Raw genomic sequence first — 19974 nt, forward strand, 5'->3', positions numbered from 1 at the left:
ATTTCAATCATTGTGATTGGTTCTATATACTGATTTAGGGCATAAGTAAAATTGATAATTCAGAACTGAATGTGCATATATGCTCAGGGCCAGGAATTTGACTTTTCTTTAGTTTCACTCCATGCAGCTTTAAATATGCAGGACAAAGATCGAATCTGGCATCTATTATCTGACTCTGCACTGAAGAAGTTGCACTGTTCTTTTCTATGATATTGAGATTAAAACCACAGCATCTTTGCATGTAATGTCATACAGCTAGCAGTTGAGACGAAGGATTCAATGAGCTGAGCGGACTCACTGATCTCCGTTGCTATGTTGCATCTAAGGTCCATCCTCTTCACTGGAGTAGTTAACAATGTTTCCATTACATAAGAACCTCACAGGATTGTAATCATTGTTTCAGATATTAGTCAAACTCGCAGGTGTTGCCAGGGAAACGGAGTTACTGCTTTTGAAAAACGTAGTATTTTGATTGCAAAACACGAAAATATACACAAATGGTCTTTATGTTTTTTTCTTTGGCAAGTGACCATGGTATAAGCGGATAATGACCCTCGAGGTGCTGCGCATCGGACGTTCAGACCATGACGTCGTCCATTAATTCCTGATAATGGACAACTCGTCGGCATTATCCCTTACTTCAAGACCATCATTGAAACAAACCAATTACAGTGCCTATAAAAAGTATTTGCCCCCTTGGCTCTTTTCCCCTTTTATTGCTTTTATAAATGGAATCACAGTCAATATAATTCAGCTTTTTTGACAAACGATTTCTACAAACTAATGTAAATAAATTAAAATTATATAATGTCAAATAAGTGATTGCATAAGTATTCACACCATTTAAAGTGACTGACCTATTTCAACAGAGGACCAGCCAATTGGTGCTAGTAGGGTCACAGTAAGTGAAATGGAGACCACCTTAGTGCAGTGAATGTGTCTCAAGTGATTGAAATATATAGACACCTTTGTCTTGAAGGTCCCATCACTGGTTAATCAGTATTCCTGGCTACAATTACACCATGAAGACAAAAGAACCCTCCAAGCAACTCTGTGAAAAGGCTATTGAAAATAATAAGTCAGGGGATGGATAAAAAAACATTCCCAAGTCACTGAACATCCCCTGGAGTTCAGTTGAATCCATCATTAAGAAATGGAAGGAATATAGCACATGTAAATCTGCCTAGAGCAGGCCGTCCTCATACACTGACTGACCGTGCAAGAAGGAGACTAGCAAGGGAGGCCACCAGGACACCTATGACTGCTCTGAAGGAGTTAAAAGCTTCAGCAGCTGAGATGGGAGAGACTCTCCATACAACAACTGTTACCCGGATTCTTCACCAGTCAAAGCTTTATGGGAGAGTGGCAAAGAGAAAGCCACTGTTGAACAAAGCTCAGTAAAACTCCACTAAAGTTCAAAGACATGTTGGAGACTCCAAGGTCAACTGGAAGAAGGTTATTTGGTCTGATGAGACCAAAATGGAGCTTTTTAGCCATCAGACTAGACACTATGTTTGGCAGACACCAAACACTGCACATCACCACAAACACACCATCCCCACCATGAACCATGGAAATCCTGGAGGACAACCTGATTCAGTCTGCAAGAGAACTACGACTTGGGAGAAGATTTATTTTCCAGCAAGACAATGACCCGAAGCATACAGCAAAGCTACATAGAAAAGCTTCATAGACAACAAGGTGAATGTTCCGGAGTGGCCCAGTCAAAGCCCAGACCTCAATCCAATCGAGAATTTGTAGCTGTACTTCAAAAGGGCTGTTGACGCCTGATCCCCGTGCAACCTGACAGAGCTTGAGCTCTTTTGGAAAGAAGAATGGAGTAAAATTGCAGTGTCCAAATGTGCAAACCTTATTGTGACCTATCCAGACAGACTCAGTGCTGTGATTGCAGTCAAAGGAACTGGATTTTTTTTTGTCAAAAAAGCCAAATTCTATTGACCATGATATCATTTATAAAATCAATAAAAGGGGAAAACATCCAAGGGGGTGAATACTTTCTATAGGCACTTTTTGTAATGTCACAGCTTTGCGGCTTGTGCTGGTGTTGTTCCTGAAACATCATAATTTATGTTGTACCAGGACCATCATTTCAACGTATAAAAAAGCAATGAAGTGGGCAAGACATCGTGGCTGAATATCCTGTTCATAAAATATTATTATACCATTCACTTATTTTCTGTCTGTTTTCTGTTGCTGTTTGGTTCAGTCACAAAAAAACTTGGTTAGGGTTAGGCAACAAAAATACTTGGTTAGGAAAACATGGTTTGGGCTAGATCAGACCCTTTCACGATAACTTCTCCCATGTGCGTATTTTTCTGGTCTATTTCACTAGGAGCAAAGCTATGACATAACAAAAACATGACTGGTCAGTTGCAATGATGGTCCTGAACAAACATTAATTATGATGTTCAACAACACCACCACAGCGATTACAGACCCTGCCCTTCCAGACATCATGTTTAAATAGCATCTGAATTGCATTTAATGGGGGAAACAAACTCACTCAAATCACTCACTTACCAAACCAAGGCTTTATAGTGGACTAGTGCAGGTTATCTACCGTGTTTATTACAAATGGCAAGACTGCCCAAACTGAAGACTCTCCACGGTCGCACTAAATGCTGTCGCTGTGTTGAATTTCATGGGTATTAGAAGAGGTCAGATAATTGGAGTGCGAGCATGCATGAAAAGGTACATTTGATCTTTTTTTTTTTTCCATTGGCCCATTATGCAGATAATAAAATAATAAAGAAACAAAATAACTGTTTAATTAGTTACTGTAATGTGATTACTGTATTTAGGATCATTAACGCATTACATAACTGCATTTAATCACAAATGTAATGTGATTACAGTAATGTGTGAAGTATTACCCCCAACACTGCGGGTGACTGTAGAGACTGCTCCAGTTCTAAATTCCTTTTTTTATAAATGTATATGTTTTTTGGGTTGTTTTTTTTTAAGGGTTAAAGCTACTTTAATTATTATCAAATTACATTGTATTCAAATGTTCAGTGCTACAACATAGTTTGGAAATTAGGACAATATGTAAAACATAAATCCTGTTAGTCAGTAAACTGCATAAATACCACTCCTCTCTGTCAGTCATTGTTCCCTCTCAACACATCAGATGACTTGTTAGAGTTACTGCACCACTCCATGCTGTAAGACCTACCTCTACCTGTGGTGCCCCGTGCAGGCAGCCAAAAATTCTACACAACACCTGGAGGACAGGAAGGGAAAATAGAACATACAGCATAGACATGAGCATAAATGTGTGGCAAAGAGTCTTTCTTGTTAAAAGATTAATGTTTATATGTTCTAAAATATATTATTTTATGGTAACATCTCTATATGTGTTCATCAGCTTGAAGTACCTTTACCTGGGACAGCATTAGACAGAGTTTAAGTGAGGCTTACCTTCAAATCATTTATCATTTCTTTATCACAAATCTGTCCCTACCTCCCTAACACACATGCAGACATAGGGAGGTTGCTACAGCAACAGAGCCTGAAAGCCAGAGAATGAGTCTGGACTGATCTAGATTTGCTGAGAAGACATTTATGGCACGCACGCACACACACACACACACACACACACACACACACACACACACACACACACACACACACACACACACACACACACACACACACACACACACACACACACACACACAGATGGTTCAATACATGCAACCTGAGAGGAGCTAACCAAGCACACACACACACGCCACATTTAGAACACACACTGAAATGCTGGTTCAGCTGAATTATGTTCCTCTGACGTCACAGCAAAGATGCAAAGACATTTGATAATAGATTTACTGTGAAATATTCACTGCATTTATTAACACTCCACTGACTGTCTACAGGTTGACCATGGAAGAGATCAGAATTAAATTAGATTTACACTTTACATTTACATACATTTACTACTATTGAGGGAGAATGATGAATACTGTGAGTTAACTTGAGGATTACAAGTAGGCATTAAAAAACGTGTATATATTTAAATATATATATATATATACACATATATATTTACATATATATACACATATATATATATATATATATATATATATATATATATATATATATATACATATATATATATACATATATATGTATATATACATATATATATATATATATACATATATATGTATATATAGCACATTAGCATGCTAGAATTATTCTCATACCGAGTTGGTTATAGTGAATGCACCGACTACGTTACTTCCAAAACACGATGCTTGGGCATGAATGTGTTGAGTAACGTCTGAAAATATAACTATGTTTTCGGGAGTTACTAAATACAATCGCAAGTTGTGACGTTGTGTTCGGCGTAATAACTACAACCAACTGGGTATGACAACAGTAAGTAGCATCCTAACGTTACCTCCCGATCACACTGTTCAACAATTACGTTGATTATCTGCATGAACTAAGGAATCTGTAACTTTTCAAGACAAGACGTTCATAGTGTTTTAGTAAGTTAGTCATCATTTACAGTCACTACATAAAAACGTGCAAGCTGACGTTGTGTTGGCGCAGGGATGGAAATTAACTTTTTTGTCCACCTGCCACTGTGGCTGGTAAATTCTAAAATCTACCAGCCACTCAACATTTTTACCAGCCACTTTTATATTTAAGCGTTGATGAGTACAGTACAATGCCTAGAAACATATTTTTCTTGTACATGGCATGCACATCGTACTTCCCAAAGTACAGAGTTGATTATTCAGTAATTATGTGATACCAATGAATGATTACAGGGGTGAAACTATTCAAGGGTCATCTACTAAGCCGTGAAATAACAGGAAATAAAGTCTGAATAGACAAAGTGGTTCAAAATGAAGGTTAGATGGTTAGAAATCTCTATCAATATTTCCCTGCAACTTACAGGAATTTACAACTTTCAACTTATTTCATATGTTCAACTGCACTGGACCCACACAAAGGAAGTGGAAGTTGCATCATTAGGTGATTAGGAGGTTAGTAATATATAGCAATATCTACTTGCAACTATAGAATTTACTGTACTTCATTATTCCCTATGTTCAACCGTTACGATGTAACGCCACATTTTAATTTACTTCCGTTCTTGTAAACTCCGACAAAAGAGTAGCCAGCTCAGCTGACCGGAGCGCGGAGTAAATAGCAGTAAAGAGTTCAAGTGAAGGCTTGCTAGCAGTAGAACGGCCAAGATGGTCATTTTGGCCGTTTTCAAATATGTGCAATAACTTTGTCTGTATTTTAATTTAGAATAGTTTTTTATATAAATTACACAAAAGACAAAGACAATATGATATGTTTTACCTAATTCGGCCATAAGCGGTCATATTGACCGCACATCATTTCGTGGGGTTTCATTGTTACATTGTTTGTGCTTCTTTGCGAATTAACTTGTAAGTTAATGATTATATGGTTGTATTATATCACCTGGTTGGCACCATGGGCAAACAAAAACGGGAGTTCCTCCTCCGTGAAACAGCGAGCGGAGCTGTTCGGTGCTGAAGTGATGTGACTCTGACTGTGTACCAGGGAAAGCCGAGGAAGAATGTCTGCATCCCGAGCACCGTGCACACAGGTGTGGGGACCTTTAGTGGGGCGAAGGCAAAACCAGAGTCTGTGATGTACAACAACAACGAGTACGGCGTGGACGTCCTGGACCAGATGGCGAGGACGTACTCCGTCAGAGGCGGTACGGAAGATGGCCAGTGGCGGTCTTCTATAACATCCTCGACCTGGTTGGGATTAATGCCCGCATCTTATTCAAGGAGCACCAGCAGCAGGAGAGCCCGGAGGAAAGTCCTGCAGCAGCTGGCAGAGAAGCTGAGGGCAGAATACATGGGGAAAGGGGCCGCGGCAGTCGGCACAAGGTGGCAGCAGCGGAAGCAACCACCGCAGCAGCAGCAGCAGACACAGAACTGGAGGCAGTGCCTGTCCGAAAGAGCTGCAAATGGAACCAAACGTCGGACACTTGAAATGCCACAAGCCCGTGTATAACTGTGAGGAGAGCGGAGGTAATCTGTAGGCTGTGACCAGTGATCGGAATGAACCCGCCACAGTGGCTGGTAAACTGATTGAATTCACCCGCCAGCACGCAAATTCACCCGCATTTGGCTGGTGGCGGGTGCTAATTTCCATCCCTGGTTTGGCGTAATAACTACAACCAACTCTGTACGACAACAGTAGCTAAGTAGCATGCTAACGTTACCGATAACAACATTAGCCCAATTACGTTGATTATCTGCATGAACTAAGGTATCCGCAACTTTTCAAGACAAGACGTTCATAGTGTTTTAGTAAGTTAGTCATCATTTACAGTCACTACATGAAAACGAGCAAGCTATCGAAACAGACAGCATTAGATTATCCCCCGGCTTTATTACGGTTATAAACTGTGGACAAATAGAGCCCCAATGAACACCACATAACAACAAATCAACTCAAAGTAAAAGTCGGTAAGATAATAAATAAGTATATATGTAATATATGACTTACAAATCCAGTAGCATCTAGGCTAGGTCGCCATCAGTTCTTTCAGCTCGCACCACCGAGTGTAAGCTGGTCCAATATTTATCCCTGTCCGGTTCATGTTATATCACTTTCTCTTTTTCTTTTCTTCGCCTCCTCAGACAATACCTTCTTGGCTTTTTTAGCTGGCTTGGCCATGGTGTTGGTTTACAAAAAATCAAAGTAGCTGCTGGTTAAATCCACCGACGAATAAATGTGTCGTAAAGCAGGTCGCACTAGACTTCTTTACGTCAGGTATGTGCCGACCCGATCTGGGAAGTTACACAGTGCGGTTTCTGCCGGCGCGACCCCCCTCAGGCTGCAGAGGCGTCACTGTTCATCCTATTAACCGTTTTTCTACCACTTAACTGAGTTTAGAAACATTATTTTAAGGTCGAAAAACTACGCAGTGTTGCTTTAATTACTCCCAAAATATGTACCGTGCACACAGCATTTCCCATATAGGTTCTACTTTGGCGACCCACCCAGGGAGAAATAAGTCCTGCCCGGGCTAATATAATTCAAAATTCCAACTCCATTTTCCAATAAAGACGTGTAATTGTCATTTCATAATGCACAGACCAGTGGACCTTCATGGTCAAAGTTGTCAAATTTAAGGTGTTTTGATTGATCCATGATGTCAACTCACGCATTGAGCAGTATGCAAGATAACCTTAAAGTTTCTTAAAGTTTGCCAGTGTTATGCCTTAATAAGCTGCATCTACACTGCCTGCAGGAAATAAGCAATATAGGCAAATGAACATGTGGACACATCCATTCTGAGGAAGTTACAGTTCAGGCAGGTCAAGCTCATATAATAGCCAATGACATATTTATGACTATGCTATTTACAACATACTACATCCATGGTATCACCTAATACTACTTACCTAGATGTTTGGATGACTGCTGCATAATATTCTCAGCATGATGAAACTAGTCATTTTAATAATCAACATTTGATCTTGTGGTCAGTAATAGTTGACTAACATATTTAGACTTCCCAACATATGACAGTGGTGTCACCTCGAAACGTACCACAACTTAAACGTGTACACATGCATGTGCACTGACATTTAAAGAGTACTATGCCTCTAGTTTGACTGGAAAGCTAAGCATGCCTCACAATCTCAATAAACGGACCTGCCACTGAAAAAAACATTACTCACTGTGCCACCCAACAACACAAGCCAACTCTGAACCAGTGGGAAACACTGGCACATTTACACTCTCCTGGGAAAAAATGCTTATGAATAAATTATTAAAAATAAAATTATATGGCGTGTCATGTAAAGCTGGGGGACAAATGACTTAGTCCATCTATTTCTAAGGCTATTTGTAGGAATAGCAAAAGTATGTTTTTATATCCTCGTGGACTGTAATGACCACTGCAGTCTCTCAAGCATACTATTACTAGTAGTAGCTACTGGCAGACAGTTAGGACCAGAGAGGATTACATGCATGTAGATTTTAAGGGCACAATAATGGCAATTCTGCAATGACGAATATCACATGGATCCTTATAACCTACATGCTTGTTTAAAGGATAACTACTGTTTTTTACAACCTGGACCTTATTTCTAGCAAAATATATGATCATTTACTCACCCAGGTAACTTTGGTGTCATTTGGCGTCGTTCGGACAAAATTAGATCCAGTGGAGCGCCGCGTATATCCATATAATGCGAGTGATCCGGGCACCGAAGCGCAGCCTCTATGAGCATTATCTGCCACGAAACTAGTTCATTTCACCAATATTTTGTTATGATACGCTAGTGCTATTCCCCTCTGAGTCCGGGCTTGTCTGTTGTCAACATCCGGGGTCTGTAGATTGACCTACTACCTCTGACCTGGAGGATGTCATCTCTGAGCTGCGCGCGCACCCGCGACAGCCGGCTTGTTTACCTGTAGCTGCTACTGCTAGTTTGACCCCGGATGTTGATAACAGACAAGCCCGGACTCAGAGGGGAATAGCACTAGCGTATCATGACAAAATATTGGTGAAATGAACTAGTTTCGTGGCAGATAATTCGTTATATAGAGGCTGTGTGACGGTGCCCCGTCACTCGCATTATATGGATATACCGGCGCCACACAATTTTGTCCGAACAACTTCAAATGATACCAAAGTTATCTGGGTGAGTAAATGATCATATATTTTGCTAGAAATAAGGTCCAGGTTGTAAAAAACAGTAGTTATCCTTTAAAGAACTTCAAGTATTCATTGTTTTTTTTTTTTAAATCTAAGGCTTCAGTGGTGGACTGTTCATTCATACCAAAATATCCTTTTCAGAAATTTCTCTAACGTTAGATAATACACAGATCCATTTGCATCATCACATTATAGAGGAGAGGAAAAGCAGAAGGACAGAGTCCCTCAAAGTTCTCCAGAGGCTGTGCTGTCTTTTTATAGGCCATCAGAAGTAGAGTAGGCTAATTAGGATTCAGCCTTAATATAGACCAGCACAACACTCAGCCCCAGTCTGCACTGTTTGCTGGAATACCATACATTTTCTAGACAACAGAGCAGACAAAACAACAAAAAAATTCATATCAGCCACAGGTTTGCATCCTGACTGCCTGTTATAGAACTGATATTAAGAACTGACTGATGAGTTTAAAGCATATCAAGCTGCATCAGTGGCCTTTGACACCGACACAAGTCTGACCAGCAGCTCCTACTGGCTGGTATCTAATCCATGTAATGATGTTTATTTGAAGAGACTTACATGGATTATGGACTGATTTTCACCATCATGGCTCCTACACAATCTGCCAGAGGTGTTTAGGCTGTTTCATACTGCTAACACTACTCACTGATTGTTAAGAATTTGGATAAAACAGGTTTCAATTTTGAATAGAAAAATGTTTAAGTACTAAGAAATCTAAAGTTATATGTTGATAGAACAAGGTCTCAGCAATCATGCAATATTTCGGTGCAACCTCCTGAGTATGTACTTTTTTAAAATTAAATTCTGCTTTTTTCCTGTCATTACTTCAACACCGTCAGACACAATAAAAAGCTAATTATTCGTATTTACTTAAATTCAGAGCTTATAAAGTATTATGTCTATACCATAAGAACACTTCTATTCTGTTAAATGTTAAATATTCACATTTGTTAATTTTTTGTATTACTTCACATGTACTCCTTAGAAGCTCTTATGTCATGCAACTTTTATAATTAGCATTAAATATACACAATAAGAATTTTGGACATAACATTTTTTTTAATTCCAAAGAGAGAATTACTTTAAAAAATAAACTGCACTGAAGGAACAGATTGTTAACAAATGAATTTAAAACAAAAAAAGGCCTATGAACAAACTTAGAGCAGCTCTTTTTACTTTGTTGCATTGAGCAACCATCAAGGGTGGAAAGGAGGTCCTCAGGAATATAGTTGACCACCTGGGTGCCTCATTTTACATCTTTTTCATAAATATCTGATGGTGTTGACAAAATCTTGAGACACATTTTGACTAATATTATACTCTTAATTATTACTATTAATATTAATACTGTTAATATTAATATTGTTGAAGATTCACTGCTTTTAGTTTTAAATATGTTTTACATTCTGCATCTGGAATATGTATTAAACATTTTACATGATTTTTTCACATTTTTTGTTTTTGTGGGTACTGGGCTGACATATACAGTATGCATATAAATAAAATTATAAACAAACTATGTAAAAATGTTACACATGTGCAAACCCACAGATAATCAACCATGATTATTTTAAACAAGAAAATGTTATTCATTTTCAATGGAATTAGCATTTAGAAATTACACACACAGCCGAAGTCTCAACAATCAGTGTACTAACAACCCAGATTCACAAAAAGTTGGCATGTTGTGAAAAATGTAAATGAAAACAAAATGCATAAATTTTCAAATAAACTGTTTATTAGTGTTCCTGAGCCCATGTAGTAATCTCCTTTATGCAATCATGTGTTCCACAAAGTGTTGAACCTCGCCCCATCCTTGCTCGTGATTGACCTTTCAAGGATGCCACTTTCATACCCAATCATGATACTATCACCTGTCACCAATGAACCTGTTTACCTGTGGAATGTTCCAAACAGGTGTTTTTGGAGTGTTCCACAACTTTCACTGCCTTTCGTTGCTGATGTCCCGACTAGTTTGAAACGTGTTGCTGCCATCAAATTCAGGATAAGCACATATTTACAAAAATCTATGAAGGTGACGAGGTCAGACATTAATATACTGTCTTTGTACTGTTTTCAACTGAGTATATGTCAAAAAGGATTAGCAAAAGATTAAATGTTGTTTGATTCGTGTTATACACAGCATCTCAACTTTTTTGGAATCAACGTTGTAATAATAAGCTTCATTTTATCTTTCACCAACAGAAGACAAACATTTTGGCCAAGGATATTTTGACGATTAAAGAACAGACTGCAAATTCTGTTTTGTTTGGATATTCATGGATTCCAGAGGCTCATGACCTTGGTTCCATTGTCACCTTTCCTATAGCACTAATATCAGGCCAATGCTGCAATACAAAAAAATATAAAAATTCTCAAGGCTGAGCACATGTATGCTCCAAATGAGGTATAACTTTACAATTGTAACCTTTTGCTTGTCCTCAGTGTTTACTCACTTTTTTTTTTTTTTACAGACTCTGATCAGTCATCATATGTACATCAGCATTACTATAGATACTCTAGAACTGTTCATTCTTTCAAAAGTTTAACTATATGGATTTCAACACACCAAAAATATTTGTGTATGAATGAATGGTGGAGAGAGTCGGCGTTGAGGGGAGATTCTGAGGCTTATTTCTAAGAGTGATAGTGTAAGAACTTTGGCTGGTTATTATTTACTGAGAGAGTGCATCCATATTGGCCATCATGCCCAGCTACACAACATTTTTAATTAAATCTTTAATCAGTAGTAAGTGTCAATAATTGTTTTTTCCCTCCTACATTATATAATCATTGTCTTATTTTTGTCTTTTAATTTTGTGTCTGTAAGGTGTGCCATCTAATTTCTGGACTGGTCCCCACAGAGGTTGCTGCTGTAAAGCGTCAGTTTCATTTCATTCATGCGCATATGAACACATGTTACGGGCGGCGCAGTTATCGAGCTGCAGTTTATAAACATCGCCCCTTGGGGTAAATCAAACATAATAAATAGTTATTTTTCACTCTCACTTTTGTCAGCAGTCCTGGAAGTGGCTGGCAGACAGACCCAGCTTGGTTACCATTATGACAAGCCAGAGAGAGATGCACTGCTAGCTAGCACATCAACTGTCACTGTTACTCCCATTACATCAAACTTTTCACATTGCTGTTCAAATTGCTGTTCCTCCAATTAACTCTCAAGGCTTTTAGTTACCAGAAGGATAAATCTGCTCAATCTCTTGTCAAAGTTGTAAACATGACATTGACTCCTGCTTTGACACAAGGGTGATGCCCTTGTGCAAAATGCGGAGTCCCACGCAACTTGAGTAGTGAGTGTACGCTGAGTGAGTTCTGATTCTGAGCAATTTCATTTCAATGATTTGATGAACAAAACTTTGATCCAAATATAAGACAATGTTAGTTTGAATTTCACTGACTTTTGGGAACTTTCTTTAAAAAAAGCTTGAAGCTGCTTAATCTTTTATCACTTTTGGTTTCCCACTGTAACCATGGGAACAGAAAGCTTAATCTGACCCTGAAGAAAACCCTAAAAGCATAATGATAATGAGGCATGATCTGAAGTTATGACAAGCATATTTTTTAATATGACTTCAAAACACACTATCTGAAATAAACTAAACTTCAGAATTACTGAACTTGAAGGGTGAAAAGGAGGAGAAAACAGCATGTCAGTTTGGATGAGACGCACAGTAACATGACTGACCTACATTATTCTAATGGATGGGCCAGAGGGAGAGAAGAGTGGATGAAGAATTGTCATGGTTTTTTTATGTTATGTATATTAATTTATATCCCTACATTCATTGTCACCCTATAAAAGAGGAAGCCATTAGGATTAATTAACGGGTATAGTTAACTTAAACTGCTGTTAGCTACATGTTCCTCGATACGGTTACTGCTGGTGACATTAACTACTTACTTGTGATAACATTTTTTCCACGACTAGTAGTCTCTTACTCAGAATCACAATCTGTTTTATTAGCCAAGTATGCAACTCACAAACATTTTTCAATCTGACTGTTTTGTTCATTTTCACTGCTCCCATCAACCTTGTTTCCAGCAACAGCTTACATTAATCAGGTGGACACGAGACATTTGAACATTATAACGTTCATGCTAAACTGTTTACTAGGTTAAAAGGCATTTTCTTCCCAAGGCTGCAATAATCATCAAAATCAATAGTCTTCATTCTCTGGGTACCATGAACATCCACTGCAATTGTGAATACAATCCAACCTTAATGTGAAATTGATATGTTGACCTGAATGGTGCCAGAGGAAAGGTCAGGATCGTGAAAATCATTAGGATTTAACCTCCGGGGAACATGAAAGTCTTCCCTAAATGTCATGACATCTGGCCAGTAGTGGATAAGAGGATCTTGCTAGGGATCAGACCGAGCATCTGATATTACTGAAGTCAGGAGTGTAACCCCCATATTTGCTTCAGCCCCCCACCACTGTCTGTGAAGTTAAACAGAAAGGATATACAGTACAGTAAGCATAACATGAAACTCCTGAATAAATGGGGGCAGAGGACCTATTATGAAATTACAGTGGTTTGAGGAAGTCAGCCTCTTCTTACATAAGGCCTGGTGGGGGTCTACTGTAATGTGAGCTGGAATAATTCTGACCTAATTTTACTGCTACATTCCTCCAGCGAGGTCAAGAATGTGTTTGAGAAATGTGGAAATACACAAAACTAAACACACACAGCAGAAGTAGTGCAAAGTCTGACCCGTGTCATTCACGTCACCTCTCTCTCTGCATACATACGCACGCATGCACACAAGCACACACACACACACACACACACACATACACACACACAGAGCAGTCTGGCTTATGTCCCATTTCCTACTCTGTCTGGCCAAAAGAATGCTCAGTTTCCTGTGTGTTGTGATCAGTGACTGCTGAGTGCTTCCCAGTGGGCCTTCTTACAGATTCCAGCAGCTTGATAAGGAAATGGCCCTCTCTGGTAGTAGATACAACAGCTACTGAAACCACTACACTGTTTCCTATTTAAATCTCTACATTCCACTTTTCAGGAATTTGCACTCCATCCTGCTTTGCTTTTTTTCAAGTGTTCTTTTCCCAGAACTCCAGTAGATGAGAGCTTCGGTGACATATTATTTCAGTAGGTGACAAAACAGCCAAATAAAATTGGAGCAGTAATAACTCTAACTTGGCCCACACCCATGAAGTCTACCTCATAACGAATTGCTCCATCAAGTTATTTGATGCTGGTTCAAGCTTAAGATTTGACTCATTTGTATCATGGTGAGAATGCCATTATTTCCCTATAGCTATATTTTATTCTATTCTATTTTTATTCTATTATTTTTTTTATTCTAGCAACAAACAAAGGCTCTTTCACATCACTCTTCCTAACCCACCAACTGTCGCAAGGGACCTGCATTTGTATCTAAAAATAGAACAGTTGTGATATTGCTGTAAAAATAGCAAGGGCTCAGATTTTATCATCAAGTATAGCAGCGAAGAACGAAAGAAATATACTGCAAAAGACAGCAAAGACATGGGGCAGGACTTTACCTCTCTGTAAGGGACGCAAGCTAAGACAGAAGAGGCTGACTTTGTGGTTGAATGGTAAAACCCTTGGAGCACTAATGTCTGTGCAGGCTACTGAATATCAAGAAAGAGGGGTATGATTTTTAAGCCTCAAGCTGAAAGAGCAACTAAGTACCATGGTAGCACCAGTTTGACCATTACCCCTTCACAAATCCTAAAAACTCCAAAATCCAATTCACTCACATGTAACTGCAAAGCAAGAATGGTTTTCTTCTTTCTTTGTTCAAATGACAAACAATAAAATATCATACCTGGATTTCCACTTGTCTGTTCTAGTCAGGGAGAATGAAATAGACACTGCTCCACACTGCAATGAGTTGATTTACATAATCAGATTGAAAGTGAACTTCCTTGTACTTGTTGACATGAAATCAAGGGCCACAAACGGTCTTAAAATGGACACATGCTGTTCTGTTTATACAATTTGTGTGTTTACACACATGGATGTTCAGTCGTGAATTTTGGGCTGCACACCCACTCTCACAAACAGATGATTAAATTTATCCCTATAGAGGGTAGAATTACTTGAGTATATAATGGTAACAGAATGAACTGACAGTATAATGGCGTGACTGTATACATAATTTAATTCATAAAATGTTAATGTAAACATTTTTTAAACTTTTAACATTTCAGTTCAGATGTAAGATTACCAACTTGCACATCTGAAAACCATCTTATTATACTTAACCACACAATGTCCACTGAATGGATTATATAAGGCAGGAAGTTCCCTGACAAAAGCTTCTAAATGTTTTGACAAGACTATCTGTAGCGACTTCAACGAACAGTCGTTGAGAGACTGAGGTTGGGCCTGATTGTCTGACGTGCTTCACAAAAAGAATTCACTGAGATTCGAAAATAAGTTTAACTTTTTATTAATGAAAAAACGATGATCAACTCATGATAAAGTGCATAAATTCATAATCAAAGTAATCACAGTGATCAAATAAAAATAGCAGTCAACAAAAAATACGGCGACCCAGCTCACTATATTAACTAATATCCCCGCCCACATCATGTGACCCGCTATCCCCCTACTCAATATGACCACATAATAAAATATCATAACCAAAACAAACACCGAAAGATAACAATATCCCTTCACCTTATTACTAATAGAAAAAAACTATCAAAATGTGTTGTCATAGGTAATTTCACCTGGACAGAACAATGCTTCCACAAGACAATAATGTATAATGTACAATACAAGCTGAAACACAGTATGAAGTAGGCATAGACCAATTATTGACCTGGCCAATTATCGGGACCGATATTCAGCATTTTTCTGATTACTGGATTTCGACCGGTCGTCGACATCGACGACCGGTCGAAATTTGACTCGCTCATCTGGAAACTGCAGGCAAGACACCGTCAGAAATCTGCATCTCACTCAAAAAAGCACGGATGGTCTTTTTTCAAAGTTTGTATGCGTGTGGCAGCACCATAGACCCAAAATAACACCCCAAATCCCAGAAAAAGTGAGTTTTTCATAATATGGGACCTTTAACATGTGCAAAAGTATGTGAACCCTTTTAGTAAGTAGCTTGTGGCTCCTTCTTTTGCAGCCATTATTTCAACCAAACGTCTTCTGTAACCACTAACCAGTCTCTCGCATCTGCTTATGGGGATTTTTACCCACTCCTCCTTGCAGAACTCAGCCAGTTGAGAGAGGTTGGAGGGACATCTGGCATGTACCAACTTCTTCAGGTCTCGGCACAACATTTTCAATTGGATTAAGGTCCGGACTTTGACTGGGCCAATAAAGAGTACGAATCCTCTTTATCTGAAGCCATTCCTTTGTAGTTTTGCTGGAATGCTTTGGGTCATTGTCTTATTGCATAATCCATTTTCGTCCCAGCTTCAACTCCCTGACTGATGGCAGGATATTCTGGTCAAGAATTTGTTGAGAGGCCTGAGAATTCATGGTTCCCTGGATATGGAGTCATCCAGGTCCAGAAGCAGAAAAGCAGCCCCAGACCTTCACATTTCCACCACCATGCTTCACTGTTGGGAGGAGGTTCTTTTCTTGATATGCAGTGTTTTGATTGTGACCAAATAATTCTATTTTGGACTCATCTGTCCAGAGAATGGACTTCCAGAAGCCCCCTGGTTTGTCCAAGTGCTCTCTGGCAATGTTGAAACAGGCAGCTTTGTTCTTTTTTGAGCAGAGGCTTCCTTCTAGCAAACCCTCCTGTGAATGTCATGGCTATTCAATTTTTGTCTGATTGTAGATGCATGCACATTTGTCCCAAATGCTACCAGAGAGGTCTGCAACTCTCTATAGGTTATGTGTGGGTTGGCCTTTACCTGATTTATTATTTTTCTGGTGCTTCTGGGTGATAGTTTTGATGGGCGTCCATTTCTAGGCAGAGTTGCTGTCATGTTGAAGGCCCTCCATTTGTAAATGAATTTGTCTTACAGTGGATGGATGGAGCTGGAATCTTTTGGAGATGGTCTTATAGCCCTCCACAGACTGATGGGCTGTCACTACCCTCTTCCTCATGTCTCAGATATCTCCTTTCCTCTTGGCATTGTTGATCTGTATGGAACAACAGTGGTTTCGTTGGTTCCTCTCTTTTAATTAGTGCTGGCGAAACCCTTTCCCAAGGATGTCTCATTTCATTGGTCTGCTTAAATGATTAATTAAAGTGTAACTAAACCCCTAGGTTTTGGCTGAGGTGCATCTGGGCTGGAAATTCAAAAAATGCCTTGATTGTGGGTGGGGCTCCAGGAGCAGTTAAGACACATCCAGTCACTCCCCCCCCTCCCACACCACCACCACCACTACACTTACACACGCAAAAACACACACAGAGGGGCGGGGCGAACAGTGGTGGCTCGTGATGTAAGCTGCCTCCAAAACGTCATCGGCCTCCATCTCAGCCAATAGCAAAATTCGATTGTAATAGCCGGTTTCAACCCATAGAGGGCAGTCAATCTTACTTTTTTACAACAAAATACACCAAATTGAAATAATTTGACTAAAATGTTAAGAGTTGGACCAGAATACATCAACAACACTACTTCATACCTAAATACATTTGTTTTCAGCAGAAAAAAGTGGTTTGGGGGTTTAGTTACACTTTAAGCACCCAAATGTGTTTCACCTGAGTCTGTTACCTGCTTGACTTTACCAATGCTGCTGCGGGTTCACTTACTTTTGCACATACACTAATTCCATGTTTAATGTAGTTTTCGGGCTACTTAAACAAGTCCCACTAAACAAGTACATGCAATTGATAAACATAAATCTGACATTTCGTTACCTTTTTTTTTTTTTTTAACTTTCTTTTTATTATATTTTAAATTATTTTATATTATAAATCTGGCATTTCATATATAAAAACTGGTGATGATGTAATAAGAAAATCATGGTAAGTCCTAGTGAATATAACATCTGCAGCTGTCGTGCAGTGCTATTACTATAGCAGTCAGCAAGTCAGCAGAAAATCTGTGTTAAAACCTTGACTTGGCAGAAACTACTGACACACACACACACACACACACACACATACACTGATCAACCACAACATTAAAACCACTGACAGGTGATGTGAATAACATTGATCATCTCATCACAATGTGATGTTCTGCTGGGAAACCTTGGGTGCTTGCATTCATGTGAATGCCACTTGACACGCACCACCCATCCAAACACTGTCGTGGACCAAGTACACCCCCTCATCACAACAACACTACCCGATGGCAGTGGCCCCCCAGCAGGACAATGTGCCCTGACACACTGCAAACACTGCTCAGGAACAGCTCGGGGAACACAATAAAGAGCCCAAAGTGTCGACCGGGCCTCCAAATTCCCCAGATCTCAATCTGATCGAGCATCTGTAAGACGTGCTGGAGCCGGTCTGATCCATGGAGGCCCCACCCCCATACATACAGGACCCAGAGGATCCACTATAAAACGCCCTGGTGCCAGACACCACAGGATGCCCTCAGAGGTCTTAAGTCCATGTCTTGACAGGTCAGAGCTGTTTTGGCTGCACAAGGGGAACCTCCACAATATTAGGCAGGTGTTATGCCTGATCGGTGTATATACACACACATATATACACACACACACACACACACACACATATATGGAGATCGACTCCACCGCAGTGTGTCTGGTATGTAAGCAGAGGGTCGCTGTTTCAAAGGAGTACAACATTCGTCGTCACTATGAAACTAAGCATTCCCACCAGTTCGCAAAATACACAGGAGAGGATCGCAAGGTGAAGGTAGCAGACTTGCCAACAAAGCAAACCACACAGCGTACTTTACTTCAGCCGTCCACTGCACAAGAAAATGTCACTCGTTTTCTGCCTTCTCCATCGCGTGCGATGAAAGCACTGACATATCTGACTCAGCACAGTTGCTGGTGTTTTCGCGAGGCGTCAATGAGGACTTTGAAGTGTTCCAAGAACTAGCGGTCCTTGAAACACTCAAAGGGACAGCAAATGGTATTGATATTTTTATGGCAGTGTAGCAAGTTATGGACAAGAACAGTTTGAAGTGGGAAAACCTATCTGGCATCACAACTGATGGAGCCCCGGCCATGTTCGGTAAGAGAGCAGGCCTCACTGCACTTGTGTCGGACAAAGTCTGTGAGTTTGGTGGTTCGATTTTGAAATACCATTGTATTTTGCATCAGGAGCAACTGTGCGCTAAAAACATCGGCCTGAAGAACGTGATGCAAGATGTCATTGGCATTGTCAATAATATTCGCTCAAAGGCGCTCTCACACTGTCAGTTCAAAGCTCTTGTTGATGAGATGGATGCCCAGTATGGTGATGTATTGTACCACCAGGAGGTGATGTTTTTTTCTGCTATATTGGCGCAATACTTTTCAGGCAATGTTTAATCTTAACTAAACTGTGCTCAATTTGGACCTTTCTCACTTAAAGACAACTTGACTGCTGAAGTTAAACTTCAGTTGAAATACCAGGGAACTCAATCATTTGGAACATCCCTAGTCTGCCCATGGGATTTATGTGAGCGCTATTTATGATAGAAGTGATGGCAAACACACATAAATTAAAAGTCTAGTTGAAGTAGAACATCATTATCCTTAAACATTGTAAAACATTGGTGGAATAATGCAACAATCTTTAGGTTTCAATTAGTTTATGCAGTGCAAGCATTCTAGAGTTTCACAAATTACAGTTGTTTTCATTTGTTGTTTCTTTACATGGTTCTCAGAAATTAGAAATTAGAAAATATTAATGGAAGCATATTCTGAGCTTAAACAACTATACATACACAAACAGACATTTAGGTACTGCAGCTTGGGTGGTCAGCCATGTACACACACACACACACACACAGAGAGAGAGAGAGAGAGAGAGAGAGAGAGCTATGAGTTTAATCTGCCCAGCTGCCATTCTGTGAATTGGTTGTGAACCAAGAGGCCAAGCAATTTACTCCTCACAAACGCCATTCCACATCACTGAGCAGTGTGCGTGTGTGTGTGTGTGTGTGTGTGTGTGTGTGTGTGTGTGTGTGTGTGTGTGTGTGTGCGCGCGTGCGTGCGTGCGTGTGTGTGTTGTAAGTATGATTGAACTGAGACCGGATGGGAAGGGATGAATAGATGGAATATGTGTGGGATAAAGAGTTCTGTAGTAGAAAGATGTGGAGGACTGGATAGATGATGTAGATACAGATAGAGATAGGAC

At 39.6% G+C, this 19974-nt stretch overlaps 1 protein-coding gene across 2 annotated transcripts in view; it reads right to left on the reverse strand.

The window, feature by feature from the left end:
• The window catches only part of bcar1 (BCAR1 scaffold protein, Cas family member), a 94402-nt gene that overhangs the window by 61957 nt on the left and 12471 nt on the right, over positions 1 to 19974 (reverse strand). Inside the window, exon 2 of one of the 2 annotated variants that reach the window (XM_084363706.1) lies at positions 3197 to 3244. The exons of the other annotated variant lie outside the window; for it this stretch is intronic. Within the exon in view, the coding sequence (XP_084219832.1) occupies positions 3197 to 3244 (48 nt within the window). The remainder of the gene's footprint in view (positions 1 to 3196; positions 3245 to 19974) is intronic. 2 annotated transcript variants of the gene reach the window in all.

The sequence above is a fragment of the Pagrus pagrus genome (genome assembly GCF_965226575.1).
Source record: "Pagrus pagrus genome assembly, chromosome: 10".
Taxonomy (NCBI): Eukaryota; Metazoa; Chordata; class Actinopteri; order Spariformes; family Sparidae; genus Pagrus; species Pagrus pagrus.